This window comes from Poecilia formosa, unplaced genomic scaffold (assembly GCF_000485575.1).
Source record: "Poecilia formosa unplaced genomic scaffold, Poecilia_formosa-5.1.2 Scaffold196, whole genome shotgun sequence".
Classification (NCBI taxonomy): domain Eukaryota; kingdom Metazoa; phylum Chordata; class Actinopteri; order Cyprinodontiformes; family Poeciliidae; genus Poecilia; species Poecilia formosa.
The window spans coordinates 600,843-621,517 of NW_006800135.1; the positions used below are offsets into that span (position 1 = coordinate 600,843).

A 20,675-nucleotide genomic window follows, 5' to 3' on the forward strand; every position below is an offset into this window, starting at 1 on the left:
TGGGAAAAATAAAGACATATAGCATGTCATGACTATTGTATTTATTACTTTCTCAATAGAAAGCACGTTGTACTAAAAGTTCTTCAATGCTGCAGAGTTGGGCGAAATGGATTAAAAATTTAATCTCAGATTCTTTCATACCAGATCCGATTTCAATTATTAATTTTTTTTTCTTTGCTCGTTTTTCTTTTCTGAAAGAAATTACAAATCACAGAAAATATCTTACAAAAGAGTTTTTTTTATTTCAGTCATCCCTTCTGTGAGATATACGACAAAGTATCAGGGCCAGATATGAGAATTGTTGTTTAATCACAAGAATACAGTCAAAAGGTCTTAAAATTACAAGATAAAATTTGTTTCAAGGAGAAAAAAAGCTCAAAGAGTTATCAGGAGGTGACGCGACCAGCTCAGTTAGTGTAGTTATTTTTTTTTCCGAAATGGACAGTTGTTTGCACAATCATTTCAAAGTCCTGCATTTTCATTTATTTTTCATGTTGGGAGTTCTTATAAGATTCCTACTTCATTTCTCCTAATATAACAACTTTACTCTAGAAATTAAAAGAAAGAAAGAAAAAAGAAAAAACTTAGTCCACCTCTAATATTACATAAGAGAGTTGACCTGACTTTAAAGTCCACATAAATAGAAGCTTTAAGCTCTACTTGTCAAAGGAGATAATAGACCTTAGGTGTGGTGGCATTACTCCCAAAATGAAATCTTAAAAAAAAATAAAAAAAAAAAACCCCAAAAGAATTCCGTTTATCGCCCAGCCCTACACGATTGTAATTTTCTCAGAAAACAAAAAGGATTTATTCAATCTGTTGAGGAGCAGGGAGTGTTCAAACATAAGACAACTAAAGTAAAACTTCAAACTATTCCTATGCGGCCTGGGAGTGTACCCTTAAATATTTGTTTCTTCCTTCCTTGTATCCTTTCACACTTTTGTTGATTTTGCTCAATTATTCTTTTTTAGTCTCGTCTTCCCCCCCCAGCCTGACATCTGGAGAATTATTGTGAAGGAGCCATGAAGTTTTAAAAACAACAAAAACCCTACAGGTTTTAATTATTTTTATTTTATTTTTTACCTGTTTAAAACACCAGAGAAAAACCAGACATACCTGGGGTGGTTTCTCCCCTGATAGTCAAGTTCACCTGGCTGGTCTGCATAGTTGAAACAGGCAAACACGAACAATGGCGATGCAAAAAGGCTGCAAGACAAGAACAGGGTTTAAGTAAAACGACCTCAGCTTTCTTCCCCAGTAAGGCCACTGAGAGGTCAGAGACGTTGCAATACTGGCCACGTGTCTACTGCAGACTGAAAAATAACAACTTTTCCAGTAATAATGTTCATGACAGCTCAACTCCTCCAACAGCTTCAGACAAACACCTCGCATCCAAATTGTGCAGTTATATACAATATCAAATGGAGCGAAAATAGAAACGGCTGGAAAATACATCACAGAGAACTTCGCAAGGGGGAAAACCCGGATGTATCGATTACCTTCTTAATTCCTAAAGTTCCGGCCCGGTTCTTGGCACTGCTGAGGGATTCGCAGCAAACCTCGGTTCTTCTATCCGGCAGAGTAGCATCGGTCTGGACCAGCTGCCTCAACCACTGCCATCGCCGTTCAGTTCATCATCCTTCAATTCAAGACGGCTTTAACCGAAAACAAATAAAGATGTTCTGAAAGCAGATTTGAGCCCCGGAAATGATAACGCTTAATCAAAAACCTTCCATCCCCCACGTTTATCCCCAGCACTGGAACGAAGATGCGAGACAAACTGCTTCTTCTTCTTCGCGGAATTTGCAATAATCATCATCTAATACGTTCAACAATTGACCCGAATCGAACAACGAACTTCCGGTGAATGAATTTCAACTTAAAATCTAGGGAAATGTTCACAAATGTGTTTCTACACTAAATGAACGTTGTGTTTAAGATGGCGTTTAAACATTTTAAAGTAATTTAAAAGCCCATTGAAGACTTTTTCCTAGGGAGGAAGGAAATTACCCCTGTGCCTACCTCCAGCTCTCATTGACGGGAAACGAGGGGTACACCCTGAACAGGTTTCCAGTCCATTACAAGGCAACACAGAGATACACAAAACAAACAAGCATTAACCCCCACACTCATACCTAACGAAATTTTAGCAAGAAAAACAAAATAAAATAAAAATAAATGTAATGTTTTAAATCAATTCGACTAACTAAACAAAAAATACTTTTACCTTTTACTTTACTTTTACTTTGAAAGCATTACCTACACTTTTCATGTTGCTTCCGCTGCGTACTTGAACTGGTTCATACCGCCCTGCTCCGGATCTGCGGCGTTTCCCTATGATGCATTCAAGTTCCTTTACAATAATAGTTATCAAAAATGTTATAAATACCAAAAGATATTTAAACAGTTAGAATATGTATGTATCTCAAACAGGATAGTGGTAACACAGACAAACATACTTTCTTGTTATAAAGAATGAACATTTTTCCCAACCAAGCACAATGCATTTTCCCCCAAAAGCGTTCCGTGATATATATATTCTTTTAATAGCAGGTGTTATAGTATTTAGATGTGGACTTCAGATGGCATATTGAACAAAATTGACTGAATATGTCACTCTTCCTTGTGAAGTCCAGTAAGTCTCAAACTAAAAACAGAGTCTCTCATAGATTAAGTTATTAAAAGAATTAAAGCGGAATTTACGTGTTTCTCACAATGCAACACAAACTAAGTTTGTTTTGGTTTGCCCAAACCGTGTTTGTCTGGGGATTATTAACAGATTGAATGTATTTGCACTGCATGACAAGTGACAACAATATGCAACATGAAATTCACAGAGATCACACCGGTTTGTCGTGCAAATGACTCGTTTTGGAATTCGGGCCAGATAAACCCGATTTGAATTGGAGAAAATGTTTTTAACAATGGGTGAAATCAATATCGCCGCCCCTTGGTGTTCATCGAAAGTACAGAATGGTGTTTGTTGTCATTCCCAACCCAACACACTTAAGAAATCGTATCTTTAGATCCCCATTCTACGAAAGCGTCTGTCTGTAAAGCTGATTCCAAATATAGACTATATGAGTCAGTCGTTTTTGGCTGCAATGGCACACTATCGTATTATGCAGTAAATTTAGTCTTGTTCTTTCACCATCGTATAGGACTTAAACATTTATAATGCTGTGGGGGAAAATAGATGTGTAATTACATCTGGTCAGCTGAAAGAAAAATAGTCAGCTGGTGGCTTAAACACTTATTCAGGATTTAGTTCTTTGATTTGTTTTTCTTCTTTATGGTCATACAGTATTTCACGAAAGTGAGAACTCCCGTCACATTTTGTAAATCTCTTTGGCTATGTTTCCACAGGACACTGAAGATATGTACTTTGATACAAAGTAAGTCAGTGTTTGACAGTGTAAATCTGTTAACACAACTCAAACACGGTCGTTAATGTCAAACCCGCTGGCAACAAAAGTGAGTACAACCCAAAGTGAAAATGTCCAAATTGTGACAAAAAGCGGCAGTATTTTGCAGACCTGCCTTGAGTGCGGAGTTCGTAAAATCAATGAATACAGCTACAAAGTTTTATTAATTATAATATTTTTTGTGTGTTTGATGGAAATGATAGCTGTTGTTTGTGTTTCCCGCTATGACAGCACCATAACAGTGTTGATATTTGCAAGAATTATAATCATGGTTTGGTCTGCAGCACCCCCTAGTGGTTATACGAAGTTTACACATCATACAACAGATTGCACACTGCAGCGTATGTAAAATGATCCTTCTTCCGGAGTTTAAGTTTAAAAAAGAAAAAAACGAACATATATAATATATATATTCGTTTTTTTTCTTTTTTAAACAAAAAAAACAAACAAAAAGTCCATCTGTCGGAGTTGACAGTGCATGACAGAGTTGACAGAACTGAAGGTGGTGACAAACTAGTGAGTAAAATGAAAAACTTGATACATCTGAAGTAATGCAATTTATGTAAAATACATTAAAATGAATTAATTGCACATTTAAGTGAGATTTGACAACAATTTCACTGAAAGAGTCACAAAAACTCTGATGGAGTTGACATCTGACGGAGTTGACGAAATGCCAATCTACCTCAATTTATATGATGTTATTCTGAAGGAGGCCATATTGTAGCTCATCAGGTCCACGAAATCTTTACAGTATACCAAAATTAAGCTTTTATTTCACAAAATTTCATCAAAGATTTGTAAATTGTCAGTTATGGTGTTGACATCATGGTTGTGGGAAGCAACTTAGGAATAAAACAGAAGAAAAAACTAAAGAATAACATAAACTAACCAGAGCTAATAACCAGAGCTAACTAGCCCTCTTAGCAAAGGAAGAGAAAGGAAGTGGTCATGGGGGTCCTCGGAAGTTCTGGTGCCCCCCAATAATGCCTGATTTTTTTTTTTTTTACATTCTTTTCCTGTCTGACGGTGTTGACAAAAACTAGGGACAAATTTCAATGGAGTTGGAAAATATATAAAAAAATATTTTTAATTCAATTTATTGATACTTTTATAATTATTTATATGACTACTTATACTTAATTGTCATAATATATAATTTTAGTATTTCTTTAATTGTTTTAAACTATTATATTGAGTTCTGCTCCGGGACAAGGGATTTTACAGGCATCATCCACCGACTACAATGTTTAAAATAAAAAAATATTCAGCAAACACCAGAAAAATATACATTGTTGTGCTCACGATCCAGGTTAGTTTAGTCAGATATTTGAAAAAATTATATTTTGTGTATATTTTATTAAACTTTTGTGCTTTATCCATAGGGCCTGTTTTGTCCCTATTCTCAAGAATCACTTCGCCAACACAATATTGTAACCTCTTTTGAGGACTCAATAAAAACACACACGGGGTCGGATAGCCAGAACATTCACCCTTTAATGGCGGAACACACAGGTCTTTTCATTCGGACAGATAGCCTTTTCACTCACGGTTCCCCCTCTTCTCTGCCGCTAAGCCTCATGGGAAAAACACATAACAACATAACAGCACCCTTTAACCGCTACAATATGTTGCAAAAGTTATTAATGGTAATGCAATTGAAAGAAAGTCATAGAAGTTTTATTCACACATTCTAACAGGCCATGCACAGGAACATAAAACAAGCTATTTTTGTTAGCTGAGACCCAAACTGAACTTGTTGGCTTGTACACAAAATACTATCTTTGGCGGAAAATCAGCCTGTTAGAGGCTGCAAGACACTTGAGACAGGGGCAGAAAAGTTACTTAAACACAAAGTCAAAGGTTGTAGTTTAGATCAAAGTGTTTTCACGCGTTAATGGCCAAGTCAAAACCCATAATAATTAAAAATGCTACTATTTTGAATGTTTAAGCTGGACGCAATATTACTGGCACATATACCAGCAGTCTAAAGGGTCCCTCATGACCTCTTGTGGACAACAGGAGTAAATATCTGCAACAGTGGAGAGTTTCACCTGCAAACTGCAGTGTCACAAGAGTCCCAAATGTCAGCTTTAAATTCCACAATCATAGATGCGTCTGGGAAAACGTTTACTTATATTCATATTAATGCTACAAAACGTTTGGTCTCCTGTGACCTGTAAATAAAAAAAACAGGAACAAAGAAACATGAATAATAAAATGCCAGCTCACAACACTTGAAAGTATTATGAAGTCAGCATGGCGCTTCTCCAAGCAGATAGGGAGATTTCAAATACAAATCTGCCACATCAGCATTAACACAGATCATAAATAAGATGGAATACGATTACTTTCATGTCCCCGTTTCTGTTTGCAGAGATTATCTAGAGTTGCGTGGCTCATTAGAGTGCAATGTGGTTCCTGCGGATGATTCAATGCCTCTTATGCCAAACAGATACGACTGGTATTCGCTGTCGTTTTCGCCTGTCCACAACTGGTCTTACTCAGGGCTTCAAAGCCAGAAAGGGAGTGAGTAGAATTTGCTGAAAGGGAAAATAAAATCAGTTCCTGTTTCAGGCAGAAAGAGCATTTGTGATATAATAAATTAAACCTCTCCCAGATTAGCAGGACTCACTTTCTGCATCTCTTTCATTTGAAATGCAAATAGCCGAGTATTATATAAAAGCCTGCTGAGAATCCTGTTTCCAGAACATCAGCAGGCACAGTTTTATACGCTGTAAAATGTTCTCACTGAGATGCCCCTTACGGAATGATTGTCGCTCCTTACATTTTGTCACATCTGGCCACATTACAACCATAAAATACATTGTATGTTGTTATAGGATGATAGATCACCATACCACATGATCCAGAAATAGCCTTATAGAGTGGGCAGTGAACCACTGACCAAGAGTCAAAACACACCCTCGGGAGACGTGCATATGGCCTCTGGTCCAAACATTACACCGTCTCCCATCTGCCTGTCAGAGGTGGTTAGACTGAGGAAATGAAAGTAGAGACAAAGAGTTGACAGTGTGGAAGGTAAACAGTGGAGATGGAGATGATGTGTTATCTGTGTTCGTAGAAGAAATACAATGACAATTGGAGCGCTGCTGCTGCTGCTGCTGCTGCTGCTTTGGATTGGAGATGTGGATGTGCGATAATAAATACATCCTAAGGCCGTATTTAATTTCCTTTCAAAGGGGAAACTGAGGAGCAACCCGTTATGCTGTTCAGCTTCAGCACCATGACTTATTTGAAGGAAAATGGGGGAAAATAAATAAATAAGTAAATGGCGCATTACTTTAACACTTTAATCATTCAGTAGTTCACTTTTTTTTTCAAAGTGTTGACAGAGGCCGTCACGTCTGCTCCATGTGGAACAGAAACATTATTAAGCTGTCATTTCCTCAAGAATAAACACTGTGATGGTTTCTGGACATTTCAACTTAAACACAATAAGGACACCATTCACGGTTTTACTCAGGACAACATCAACAGCAATTTACAATGAATCAAATGGGCTATGATAATCAATGCTCAAAGAAAAGTGAAACCAAATTAATTATTTCAGGGTTTTTTTTTTAATTTGTGACCTAATTACACTAATACCATGATTTGTTTTTTTATTTTTTTTTAAAGTTTAAACTCTTGTCATTTGCTCAGTCCCCTCGCTCTCTGGCATGCCGTCCCCTGACTCAGGTTCATTTGGTGGGCAAAAGGGGATGTAGCGGACCCAGGACTGCTTTTGAAGGCACGTCGTTATCCCAAACGGGAGACTGTAAACCTCTTCTGACGCCAAGTCGTTACTGGAGTCTTCGGGATGTCCTGCGTTCCAGGTGAGAATGCCACGTTCACGCTTGGTCCCTGGATGAGGTGAAAATATACGTTTATGCAGTTGGCTTACAGTTTTATGTTGATGATTTCGGTTCTGGCACTATACGCCAGATAAAAGTTTACGATGTGTGGTGCGAATGAATTCAAGCCATCTTAATCAGAATATTGGAAAAAAAAAAAAAAAAATATATATATATATATATATATTTATTCACACCCCCGAACTTCAAATCTCAGTGTATTTTATGTGAATGTGTGTGATGCATTAAAACAAAGCAGCATGCAGTTGTAAAGATGAAGAAAACTCATATATGGGTTTAATTTATTTCTGTATTTTTTTATTTTTTGCTAAAGAAAATCTGAAATGTGTGGCATGCCCCTAAACACCCCTAAATGAAATCCATTGCAAGTAAGTGCCTTCAGAAGGAACTGCATCAGTAAATACTGAGGAGTAGCACAAATAGAAAATCTATTTGGTGGAAAACAAACACTTCTCTTGTTATCCCCAAAGTAAAACATGGTGGTGACAGCATAGTGCTGTGGAAGTTTTTTTTTTTTTTTATAGCAGAGACTCAAAAGATTATCAGATATGATGATCAGATGGATGAAAGGGAGTGGTTCACCTATCAAATCCTGAGCTAATTAGTTAGATGAATGCATATTTATGTTAGACTGACCAAGACAAAGGTCAAGCTCGTAATACTTGAATGTACTGATGCTCTCCATTCCTTTTTGAGCCGTTTTGGAAGGAAAGGTGGACATTCCCCCCCATGTATAGAATCGATAGAGTCATATCAGAATAGACTTATTGCAAAAAAAAAAAAGTGCTAAATATTTGCCAACGGGGACTGAATGCCACACTTTTCAGATTTTTTGGTTTGTAATAAAAATTTCTTTCTCTTCTTTTCTTTCATTGTTTCACTTCTGTATTGTGCAGCACTTAGTGTTACATAAAATCCATAAAAATACAACAGACCATAAAAAAGAGGTTTGTAGTAATGTCAGAATATGTGGGGAAAAAAAAACATTACACATTGTGATTGAATGTATCAGTGCCAAAAAAGAAAGAAAGAAAGAAAGAAAGAAAGAAAGAAAGAAAGAAAGAAAGAAAGAAAGAAAGGACTTTATTGTAACTCAGCAACAGCTCTCCACTTCAGCTTACCAGGAATCGTGTTATCCAAGAAGCAGCCGAGGAACCCTCCTACAAACATATGGGTGGTGAACAACACATGCAGAACTTGGTCCACCTCTTTGACACCTGAGTCATAACGCACAGAGGACACTACAGTGAAATAACAGCTTGCTTTTTGGGAAAACCTGCTCACCGTTTCCCCACTGAAAGCAGAAACAGCTAACCGAGTCGTAATTCAAGGTTAAATAAGCAGCACGTGAAGCGTACCCGTCTCTAGGACGCCGGGATTCTTCATGATCCAGTTTGGGATGGTAAGTGCCGAAAAAATTGAGAACCCAAACACGAAGATGTTCCGAGAAGAATTCATGTCTGTAAACTGTCCAAAACGAAAGGATTACCAAAAAAAAGAAAGAAAAAAAACCCGCTACGATTGGAGAAATTTGTCAGCAACAAAAAAAAAAATATATATATATGTATATAGACTTGTCTATCCACCTGCAAATTGGAAATCCCAGCAGCACATATGACACCGAACATGATCAGAAACATCCCTCCGATGACAGGAGTGGGAATGGTGGTGAAGATGGCCCCAATTTTGCCCACCACTCCCATCAGAATCATGAGAAATCCACTCAGGAGAATCACAGTCCGACTACCCACCTGCCAACAAAGTGCGCGAAAAGGGGATTATTTTAAAGCCACTTTGTAAAAGCACCCGATCAGCGTTTTTCCTTTTTTGCACTTACCCTGGTGATACCGAGAGCCGCCACGTTCTCGCTGAAAGACGTGGTGCCATTGCCCGTCCCGAAGGCCCCTGCCAGCAAAGAGCCGATCCCTTCCACGCCGATGCCCCTGCTGATGGCGTGCCTCGGAGGAGGAGGCGCCCCCGACAACCTGGCGCAGGCGTAGTAGTCGCCCACAGACTCTGCCATGGAGCAGACTATTCCGGCCAGGATCCCAACCACAGTTGCCAGGTTCACGGTTGGAACCCCCCACCTGCCTGAAAGACAAGTCAAACTGTTGATCGCTGAATTGGTCTCGACCAATCAAACTGTGTTTTTTTGTTGTTTTCTTTTTAGTAAAGCTACGCACCGGGGTATGGCACCGTGAACCAAGAGGCCTTGCTCACCACATTTCCCTTCACATCAGTGCGGGCCAGGTAACCGTAGCGAGCAGAATCAGACGGCAGGACATCAAATATGGTGAGGAGGTAACAGACTAACCACGAGATGGCGATGCCCAGCAGAATCTAATTGACATCTAAAATTAGTATGGATTAGAGCTCTGATGTCGACATTTTAGCCCCGAGTGACATGCGAATCACAGCAGGAGACGTCATACAGGCATGGTTTGGAAGATGTAAAACTTTGCGGTTTTCCTTTTCTTGTTTTTGCAGCACAAGGGAACAGGAATCGGTATGAGACGGAGGTACTGAGAGAACACGATGATCAGCCCCGTCGTCCTGTGAGTACGACAAAAGGAACAGAATAACATTCAAACTGTAAGCCAGTCCCGAGACAAGCAGATGCTGCTCTCCAAGTCGTAAAAACGCATCTTGAAGGAGAGACGTCATGTTCTGTCTTTTTGGAAATCCGAGCTCTTGAATTAAAGAGTTTTCTTTCCGAGGAGCTACTTACAAAGCAGAAATACCCCAGTGGCTGCCAGCTTTTACTCCCGCCGAGTCAAACAGAGCCAGGCCTATCAGAGACACGGTGGGGGCAATGGTTAGGGGCCCGATGAAGCGCATGAGGAACCCGATGAGGCCAGAGAAACCAACAAGAATCTGGAGGACAGAGGCCACCATGATAGAGCCCTGCAGCTGTGGACAGAAACACAAGAACCAGAAGCCTGAGCACTAACACTCTTAATAACGGCCACAACTTGTTATAGTTCCCCAGGGCAGGAAACACATGCAATGCCACGAAAGAGTACTCCTCTTTCTTGGTTTTTTTTGGTTTGTTTGTTTGTTTTTTCATATTTTGTCACTTTAAACCCACAAAAGTGGTCATATTTCATTTAGACGGTATGTGACAGACCGACACAAAGTAGCACGTCGTTATGAAGGTGGAGGAAAGGAATGATTTTCAAACGGTTTTGCTGTGCAGTTCTGAAAAGTGTGGTGTGCACATGCATTCAATCCCCTGCTAGTAAATAAAATCCATCCGCAATGGAGTCGGTTGTATCAGAATATGTTACCGAGAGAATCTGTGACTAGACTTGGAAATCACTCCTCAGACACGCTCCATCCNAGATGTTCCGAGAAGAATTCATGTCTGTAAACTGTCCAAAACGAAGGATTACCGAAAAAAAAGAAAAAAAAGCGCTACGATTGGAGAAATTTGTCAGCAACAAAAATATATATATATGTATATAGACTTGTCTATTCACCTGCAAATTGGAAATCCCAGCAGCACATATGACACCGAACATGATCAGAAACATCCCTCCGATGACAGGAGTGGGAATGGTGGTGAAGACGGCCCCAATTTTGCCCACCACTCCCATCAGAATCATGAGAAATCCACTCAGGAGAATCACAGTCCGACTACCCACCTGCCAACAAAGTGCGCGAAAAGGGGATTATTTTAAAGCCACTCTGTAAAAGCACCCGATCAGCGTTTTTCCTTTTTTGCACTTACCCTGGTGATACCGAGAGCCGCCACGTTCTCGCTGAAAGACGTGGTGCCATTGCCCGTCCCGAAGGCCCCTGCCAGCAAAGAGCCGATCCCTTCCACGCCGATGCCCCTGCTGATGGCGTGCCTCGGAGGAGGAGGCGCCCCCGACAACCTGGCGCAGGCGTGGTAGTCGCCCACAGACTCTGCCATGGAGCAGACTATTCCGGCCAGCATCCCAACCACAGCTGCCAGGTTCACGGTTGGAACCCCCCACCTGCCTGAAAGACAAGTCAAACTGTTGATCGCTGAATTGGTCTCGACCAATCAAACTGTGTTTTTTTGTTGTTTTCTTTTTAGTAAAGCTACGCACCGGGGTATGGCACCGTGAACCAAGAGGCCTTGCTCACCACATTTCCCTTCACATCAGTGCGGGCCAGGTAACCGTAGCGAGCAGAATCAGACGGCAGGACATCAAATATGGTGAGGAGGTAACAGACTAACCACGAGATGGCGATGCCCAGCAGAATCTAATTGACATCTAAAATTAGTATGGATTAGAGCTCTGATGTCGACATTTTAGCCCCGAGTGACATGCGAATCACAGCAGGAGACGTCATACAGGCATGGTTTGGAAGATGTAAAACTTTGCGGTTTTCCTTTTCTTGTTTTTGCAGCACAAGGGAACAGGAATCGGTATGAGACGGAGGTACTGAGAGAACACGATGATCAGCCCCGTCGTCCTGTGAGTACGACAAAAGGAACAGAATAACATTCAAACTGTAAGCCAGTCCCGAGACAAGCAGATGCTGCTCTCCAAGTCGTAAAAACGCATCTTGAAGGAGAGACGTCATGTTCTGTCTTTTTGGAAATCCGAGCTCTTGAATTAAAGAGTTTTCTTTCCAAGGAGCTACTTACAAAGCAGAAATACCCCAGTGGCTGCCAGCTTTTACTCCCGCCGAGTCAAACAGAGCCAGGCCTATCAGAGACACGGTGGGGGCAATGGTTAAGGGCCCGATGAAGCGCATGAGGAACCCGATGAGGCCAGAGAAACCAACAAGAATCTGGAGGACAGAGGCCACCATGATAGAGCCCTGCAGCTGTGGACAGAAACACAAGAACCAGAAGCCTGAGCACTAACACTCTTAATAACGGCCACAACTTGTTATAGTTCCCCAGGGCAGGAAACACATGCAATGCCACGAAAGAGTACTCCTCTTTTTGTTTCTGTTTTTAGTTTGTTTGTTTTTTCATATTTTGTCACTTTAAACCCACAAAAGTGATCATATTTCATTTAGACCGTATGTGACAGACCGACACAAAGTAGCACGTCGTTATGAAGGTGGAGGAAAGGAATGATTTTCAAACGGTTTTGCTGTGCAGTTCTGAAAAGTGTGGTGTGCACATGCATTCAATCCCCTGCTAGTAAATAAAATCCATCCGCAATGGAGTCGGTTGTATCAGAATATGTTACCGAGAGAATCTGTGACTAGACTTGGAAATCACTCCTCAGACACGCTCCATCCGATCCGACTTGACTTATTTTGCAAAGAAACAATTGGTAATGGGTATTCTAAATGCGCAAGTTGCCAGCTTTGCAGACGGAGTATCTGCGTTAGAGAATGAAGCTGTTGGTGTTGGCTCACTGTTCTCATGCGGCCCTGCCACTCTTCGATAAAAGCAGGGGAGGAGGTGTTGACCAAGCTGGCATTCTGTGTCCAAGCCGGGCACTGCCACTCTGGCATAGACAACACGGCCATGGCTGGGGTCACCAAGGCAAACGTACCTCCCTGCAGGATAGGAAGTCTCCAAGTTTGAAGAAGAAAACAAAAACAAATGAAAAGCAATGCAGTCTGCAACAAAAGTCAAGCAGGTCATAACGCTACAAAACAACAAGGTGTCATTTCGAACTTAAAGCTGTGGATTTTAATTATTTATTTATTTTTTTTTAGGAACATTTGCATTTAGTTTATTAAAAAAGAGGGTCAACGCACTGTTGTTCTGGAACATTTCAGTCATTTTAGTGTGCACTTGTTCGAAACTTAACATGCCAATGTTTAACATGGACGTTTAACCATCTTTAGCATTGACTCATTCTACTGTAAACTTACTGGCTTACGCTATCTGGACAAAAACAGACGCAGTTGATCTGCTATTTAACTACAAAACATTCAAACACTTTGGACCTTTTCCCTCCCAAACCAGGAGTTCTCACCTGACACCAAAGGTGACCTGCAGAATGGTGCAGAGGCCCGAAACAAAGAATATGGTGTTGATCAGAAGGCCCTGGGTCAGGGTGTCATGCTGCAGACACAGACCCTCGGAGAGGATGAGGGGGATGGAAATGATCCCACCAAATGCCGTCAGGTAGTGCTGTGGAGGAGATAAAGATTAGCTTGACACACCTGCTGCCCTACGTTCCCTTTTCCCGTCATGCCTTCATCTCGCCTAGCAACCGCGTATCGAACCTCCCTAGCCTAAATACCTCCTGGTTCATTCAGTTCATGAGAAATCACTCTGCCGCTGTTTTCTGAGCCTCTGTCCGAGTAGCCTGTTGACATTTATGCTTCTTCTTTATTCAAATCTGGAGTTATCGTCACCTTCCCGGCTTCATCTGCGCAATTTGTTCCCCCAAAGCCAGCAAACATCACCTAATCACATCTAGCCACTTTGGTTACCAGGCATTTCCTAAATTGCTGTTCCTCGAAAATAAAAGTACAGAAAGGAATAGCATGCATGAGTGAAGAAGGCCTCTACCTCAATGTTTTTTTGTTTGTTTTTTTTTTAAGTTTAAATCCATGAGTATGCAATCTACAAGAACATACCAGATTTGATGAATAGCTGAACTGACCTGGAGCCCATCGCTGACTGAAAACGAGACTATTTTTCGGTAACTAGTTCACTCCACAAGAAGGAAGTTAGTAGCTGATTTACCTTAATTCCCGTTAACTGCTTATGCAAACTGAAAACTAGTATTAAGGGTAAATTCCTTTACACCTCTTTGCGAACTATTACATGTCCCCTGTGTTTGTTGTAAAAATAATAAATTTTACTTATTTAACTTATAAATGATCTGATTTTTTTAACATACAGTGAGATTTGTTGCCTGCTGTGCTCCAGATTGCAGTACACCCACCTGAACAGCCAAGAAAATGCAAAGGTACCAAGGAGGGACATCAGTCACACAGTAGGTTGGTTTATTTCTGTCCTCCTCTGCCACACCGCTGCTCCTGCTCGGCTTCTCCTCCTGATCATGGATTTGCTCCTGCAACTGTAGTGCAACATCCAAAAAAAAAAAACAAAAAGCAAAAGAAAAAAACAAGCAGAATAAATTGTGAAGACTAAGAAATGACAAGGAATCACTTTTAACTAAGTCAAACGATTACTCACCTGTCAACTCTGCACTAAATCTACATTACTGTCATTTTTTTGTTGTTGACACAAACAAGCGTCAAAGCTTACTTGGAGACTCGAACACAGACACACGTTTACTGATATGTGCCCTAAATTTGTCACGACAGCATGTTACGTTTCCATGACCTGACAAAAAAGTGCGGATCCTAAAAGTGTACTGTGCCATTATTATGTGCGACAGAATTCAGAGATGCCTCTTTCAATATATTTAAAGGAGCGAAGAAGTTGCTTTTAAAGTAAAAAAAAAAAACTTTAAAAAGTAGACTTTTTGAATCAATAAATCCTTGTAGATTTTGAACATAGAGCACAGTACATTTATGAAGCTTGTGCATCGCTAAAGTTTCCTTGAGGAGGTTAATAGAACATCTATGGAAGTATAAATCTTCATCTTTGTAAAGCTATGCTCACAAACATATATGGAAAAACTATAAATACGTACATGTGAACAAAAAGCTCTTGGTTTTACATGAAGTAGTGACTGTACTCACATCAAATCCCAGGTTGTCATGTCCTTTGCTTTTCTTCACTGAATCCATCGCAATCGAACCAAAAACGGTTAGAGGAAGTAGTCAGTAAAGTGATTCTGTGAAAAGAGAGTCTCTTCTGTTCTCTCCCATTACCCAGGTGTTCATCGGCGTGCTCTCATCCCAGGAAAAAACTAAACAAAAAAACCCACAGACACACACACGCGCTTGATCACAGATTCTCAAAATCATTAACAGATCCACCTCAGCTACATGATCTCAGCGGGACAAACCGGTGCAAGTCTTTCACCTTCCTTATCTCCCACCAACTCGCAGGGAGGGACAGCGTTCCCATTTCAAACATGGCATGCAACACTTTGAAGGAAGTTTAAAAGTGGAACCGTCTTAAAATAGGTGTTAAATCTAAGCAGTCGATTTCAAACCTCAAAAACTGCGGGATTCGTTTTGCTTTTCTGCAAAGAGATAAAGTAAAACACAAGAGGCAACCTTTGACATCGATAGGTTTATACGCCGGTGAGTCAACGGGGGGAGGGGAGCTGTAAAGTTGTTTTGTTTTTACTGGGACTTATATTGGAACGATCCCAAGTTATGTTTTTTTTTTTTTTATCTTGGAGCTAAACTGTTACTCATTTTTACAACTCTGTCGAATACACAAGACAGATTCTTGGGTCTGTTTTACGACCGCTGATAAGTTGTTAGAGGAAATGAGGATCCTTCGGCACAGTTACAACAACACAGATTAGTTTTAATCAGATTCCTATCTGAGCCAAAACATCACCCTGAATCCACCGTCCCCATGGTAACACATTGTGGTGGCAGCATCATGCTGTCCTGAAAAAAACAAAAAACAATCGATAAGACAACAGCTCAATTCCATCTAGTTGTAATTTGTAAAAGGTGATTTTATAATATATACACCCTGGGGAGCTGAACATAAATTCCTTTGAATAACCTTAAATTGATCCGATTTGCTTCAACATAAAAATATAAAAACCTTCCAAAACAGGCAGAACACTTTTCTTTGCGTGTTTAAATCATAAGATCTCTGCTCTGTGCAACTTCCTGTGGGCACTTAGGTAAACTTCAGGTCACAAAATCCGACGCCTGGATGTTTTCTGAAGCATATTTCAGTGCAGTCCACGGGGGGAGTCGTGCACACTCACCTTTTCTCGCTGATCTGGGTTAACAACAGCGGAAGACAGAACACCACGGGCCAAGAGCAGGTCAGAGTGACATGAATTATTCGGGCAGACGTGCAGCAACACACACGTGACACCTGCACTGCTTAGTGCCTTGCAGCACTCTCTGCTCACATTAGCCCACCTATCGTTGTGTTTTTACTTACAAAGTTCTTGTTGATCCTGCATGTTGAGAGTCATTAATATTCCAAGTGAAAGTCTTTGCAGCACACTAAGCTCTAATGTCTCTCGCTGCAGTGCAGCACATCATTAACCATGGGCAACATTTTTGTTTTTTTTTTAAACAATGTGGCCGTATCATTTCGCAGCCAAACGGCAGCTTAGTTTGTTACATTTAAGGTTTGTAGCAGTGTACCAGTAAGAAGTGCTCTTTTTTTTTTTTTCAAAGCAATCGCGTTCATTAAAACAAACTGCAGTGTGCCTCCTAATCTACTGTTTCCTGAACATTAAGAGCAGCAGTGTATCTCCTGCTTGTGTAACAACAGAAAGTACTTTTCTAATAATGCGATTCTGCAGCATTTGGTGCTGCAGAGGTCTGTTAATCACCCACAGATTGAAGCCAGGTGTGTGTCAGAAGCTGAAACATGCGAGGCTATGGAGGCCTGAGGACCAGAATTGAGAAACTCTGCCTTTAACCTAAGCAAAACCCAGACATACCTTTCCTTAAAATACAGCTAATTTATAACTTTTCCTATATTCTAAAGCCAGAAAAGGTCACAGAAAGTCAAACAGACAAGTAAACACACAAAGGAGAGAAACAACAGCTTCTCTCTAAAGTAGAAAAGACAGGTGTAAACATGTAACTCTGGAAAGTATGCAAACCCTCATTGCACATGTACAATTAACAAATAAAATTAATCAATTCAGGCCGTTCTGTGAGTGTACTCGCCCACCACCAAGTATACTGAAAGTTTACAATGTAATTGTCACAAGAAAAAATAAATAAAATCATTCCCTTTCAGCTATGAGTCATCACTCATACACTGACATGTTTTTTTTGTGGCAAAGGTCTGAACAGGTACAGATGGAAGTGTTACTGCGTTGCTCCTTTCTGTTGGATCTCAAAACATATATGGAAATTGTCAAAACTTGTTAATCTGGCGACTGAATGACGGACAGATTTTACTGCACGTATCCCAGGCTGGAACGCACAAAGAAACTGGAAACCAGACCAGAACAACATGCTCAAACATGGGGCAAAAGGAGAAAAGAAGAGACGACATACAGCACCAACTTATTTAGTAGTGCTCATCATAATGTTTCTTAATTACATTTGTCCTGCAGGGAATCATCTGATTTCATTATGCAATAAATTTCAGACTGATAATAAAAAAAAATTAAAAATAATAGTAGATGTGCCTTTTTGGCACATATACTGTTTTATTCATGAAGTGTTTCAATAAATGCTTTGATTTCTGTAAAATGATTTAAGATTCTACTGAGTTTTGTAATGGGCAAAAAAATAAAATAAAATAAAACATCACAACGAGCATAAATTAGAAGCTGAATAAATTGGAGCTGAAGAACATGGAGCCATCCCTGATGAATATTCACATATAAAATAATACAAACTGTGAAAATATTAACTTGAGAAAAATAAGCGGGTTTGTGTTAACAGTTTTTGTGCCTGCGGCACCAAGACTTTTTGAGCACATTGCTCATTCTCGTTATCCTTCAGCAAAGCCTGATTTGAAACTGCCCGGTTGTTTGTGTCTCTGTGTTGCCCTAAGGTTTGATTTGCATCCTTTTCAGAGTGAAATCCTGCTTCTCTCTCGCCGACGAGGGCTTCCGACTCCAGCTAGCACCCTGCAGCTTTTAGATACATCCATGCTCCAACACGCCTGATAAATTGCTCATTACCAGACCTTTACCAAACTTGGTATGGTGGAGAGGTACTTCAATCATCAGATACATCAGTGGCGGAGCAGAGAAGTGTCTTATCTTGTCTAAAAATCACAAAGAAGCACTGCAAACAATGAGATCCGGCAAGCATGAAACTGGAGAAAACCCAGCAGGAGTCTCACCCGGCATATCAAACACGTCCTCCGTTCTGGGGGTGTTTTCAGATAGACTATAATCACACTGCAGCTCACCTGTAGAAGTCCTGAGTCTAGAACAAAAGCAAAAATGAAGCAAGTACCTGGGGAAGCATCAACCCACGCACCCCGAGGCAGAACACCTGTGGCTGTCCTGCTGAGGTATTCTGCACCGCCAGCACTTCTACTGACTTGATTTTTTAAATTATTATTATTACTGTGTTTAGTAGTCCACTAAAACGTCCTAATAAAACCCACATGGTCGTGGGTGATACTTTGTCACTGCACTTTGTTTACAGAGAGAGACACGGTATTGATGATGCTATTACACTGTAATTTTGCACGTGGGGTTACGTTTTTGAAGTGAGCAGAGCTCATGCTTGCTTGTTTTTATTGATTTTTTTCCTCAGAAACCAACAGTAATCTGTCCCAGGTCATACATCTCAAACTGTGCTGCTGTGCTGAGGTCTCGTCATAATTACGATTGCAGAATTATGACTGCGGTGTTGCGCAGCACTAATCGCCATGCGCCAGTTTTATTGCGCCGCTCATGAGGATGCAGTCAGGTGTGAGTGCAACTCAGAATGATTTGTGTTTTTTTTTTGTTTTTTTTCCAAATATGAACCATCGACAAAGAGATTTATTGCTGCCTTTTGCGATGAATGCCATCGGTCCAAATTATTTGATCCCCCTCTTTCCTCTTCATTCAGGTAAGAATTGAAGTTAGTCACATGTTGATATGAAGGATCAAGCAGGGATGCAAACCTAGGAGCTCCACATAATCTACAGCTCATATTTTCTTGAAACTTGGAGCTCACTTTTCCAAAACGTTTCCAGGAACTTACCGGGTACATTCTTGGCACCTTTACTGTACCCGGTGCGTATTTTCCTGAAGCTGAAGAACCAAGCAGTGTTATGAGGGGAATGTTTCCAGAAAAGCACCTGGTAAGTTCTAGGAAAATTCTCCATCTACTTCTCTTTTGCGTTTTGGAAGCCGATCTCTATATTCTGGAACAGTCCCAACAATGTTCCAGAAAAACATTGAGCTCTTTAAACTCAGTCAGTAAGTAAGAAGTTTCAGGAAAGTAACCCTCTGAGTTTCATACATCTACTATAAAGTTTTAAGATGATGTAGGTTTTTATCACAGCTGACACAAGGTTGTATGAGGCCATAAGTAGAATTTGACTCGGCGCCCTTCTTCTTGTTAAGAACATACGCACCACTAGCGTTTCAATACAGATCTGTTGAAATCTGGGAGAGCTGGGCAAGTTTCATTGACAAAGCTTAAAAGTGATAATTGGTTATTATGTGATGAGATGAACAAACTGAGCTCAAACATAAAGAAAAGACACACAATCCAATATTCCTTAGCGTTAGAAGTCATGATGCTAAATCTATCCCAAAGAGTTTAACTACAGTTCTCGAAATTGTTCTACATTGCTACCGACTCAACGTCGTCATCTATCGTTTTATTACCCAACAACAGAAGGATGGTCTCACACGACAAGAATGTATACAAGTCTTTTGTGTGAAGGAAGGAACTGTGGTAAATCCAATTTTAATGGGGTGCAGCAGCATATGCTTTCCTCTTTCCTGTTTTCAGCATCATCAGTTGTCGTCATCATCCAACTCAAATCTATAAATTGTGACGATTGCCCATCAAAGCTGCTCCTGTAGTTTTTGATTTGACCTCCATCTCTCACTAATTCACACTGCTGCGCCGTACGCTCCATGTGGCACAGTCGGTGCCAGATTGTAAGAGTTGGTACTGGAACGAATGCGGACAAACCCAGAGATCCACATTTAACTTCTCTAGAAACAACATCTTTCTATCAGTCCTACTCTGCTTAATTTGCTCCTTCACTGCCTTCTCTTGCTGCCTCATTGTGCCTTGCTTCTGCCGCCGTTTGACAAAATCACTTCAATGTCGTTACAAAAAAACAACAAAAAAAAACATTTGGGAAAAGAGCATACATCTGGAACGGAAAACAAGAGCACAAGACATCGAAGCTTCCTTCTGATAAACTAACCGTATTAACATGGCTATAATATGTTTTTATGCCTTTCAAAACATTAGGAGCGAGATCAATCTTCCAGTGTAATAATGGAGCATCTGATTGAAACTCGCAGTACCTCGCTATATTCACAGGCAGCTTGTGCTTTCGGCTCTGCCCTGTGGGAGTTTATAGCTACAAATCAAAACCAATGCAGGCCGTAGAAAGAGGTAAGGCCAGAGCAGGGAGAGCAGATGAAGCGATGTCAAGCTGGGGAGGTTTGAGAGCTACAGGTGCCGGGGGCTAGCAGGGAGCTAGCTCTTTGTTTATCAGTGTAACTCTGACAATTGCTGCAAGCAACAGACATTTAACATGAACTTTCTTGTTTAGAAAAAGTTGTTGACTTTCTCCACACCGTGTCACGTTGTGACTGTGGTCAGCGATGTGTTTACGTCAGATTTAATGTGATGGAACAACACAGAGTAGCCCATTATTCAGAAGTGGACTAAGTCTGATAATCTTTCATGAGTCTATGATTTT

At 40.5% G+C, this 20,675-nt stretch overlaps 2 protein-coding genes across 7 annotated transcripts in view; both read right to left on the reverse strand.

Moving 5' to 3' along the window:
- The window catches only part of gpcpd1 (glycerophosphocholine phosphodiesterase 1), a 13,040-nt gene extending 11,192 nt beyond the window's left edge, over positions 1 to 1,848 (reverse strand). For 2 of the 3 annotated variants that reach the window (XM_007566651.2, XM_016678941.1), the window contains exons 1-2: positions 1,500 to 1,847; positions 1,117 to 1,206 (exon numbers count right to left, since the gene is read on the reverse strand). In XM_007566651.2, the coding sequence (XP_007566713.1) occupies positions 1,117 to 1,165 (49 nt within the window). In that variant the 5' untranslated portion in view covers positions 1,166 to 1,206; positions 1,500 to 1,847. Of the gene's footprint in view, positions 1 to 1,116; positions 1,207 to 1,499 lie in introns of all 3 variants that reach the window. The other variant, XM_016678940.1, reaches the window with a different exon arrangement.
- Positions 1,849 to 6,718: 4,870 nt separating this feature from the next.
- Positions 6,719 to 17,541, reverse strand: LOC103148047 (solute carrier family 23 member 1-like). 4 transcript variants are annotated; one of them, XM_016678936.1, is made up of 13 exons: positions 16,069 to 17,541; positions 14,909 to 15,736; positions 14,143 to 14,277; positions 13,222 to 13,379; positions 12,653 to 12,812; positions 11,925 to 12,106; positions 11,629 to 11,749; positions 11,380 to 11,536; positions 11,034 to 11,287; positions 10,783 to 10,947; positions 8,662 to 8,770; positions 8,425 to 8,520; positions 6,719 to 7,292 (listed from the first exon to the last, which is right to left on the reverse strand). In XM_016678936.1, exons 2-13 carry the CDS (start codon positions 14,954 to 14,956, stop codon positions 7,069 to 7,071), a joined length of 1,809 nt encoding a protein of 602 aa, XP_016534422.1. In that variant the 5' UTR covers positions 14,957 to 15,736; positions 16,069 to 17,541; the 3' UTR covers positions 6,719 to 7,068. The 4 variants fall into 4 exon arrangements, with proteins under 4 accessions (XP_016534422.1, XP_016534423.1, XP_016534421.1 ...); XM_016678937.1 differs by having other exon boundaries at positions 14,909 to 15,078; positions 15,684 to 17,541; XM_016678935.1 differs by having other exon boundaries at positions 14,909 to 17,541.
- Between the last annotated feature and the right edge of the window lie 3,134 nt (positions 17,542 to 20,675).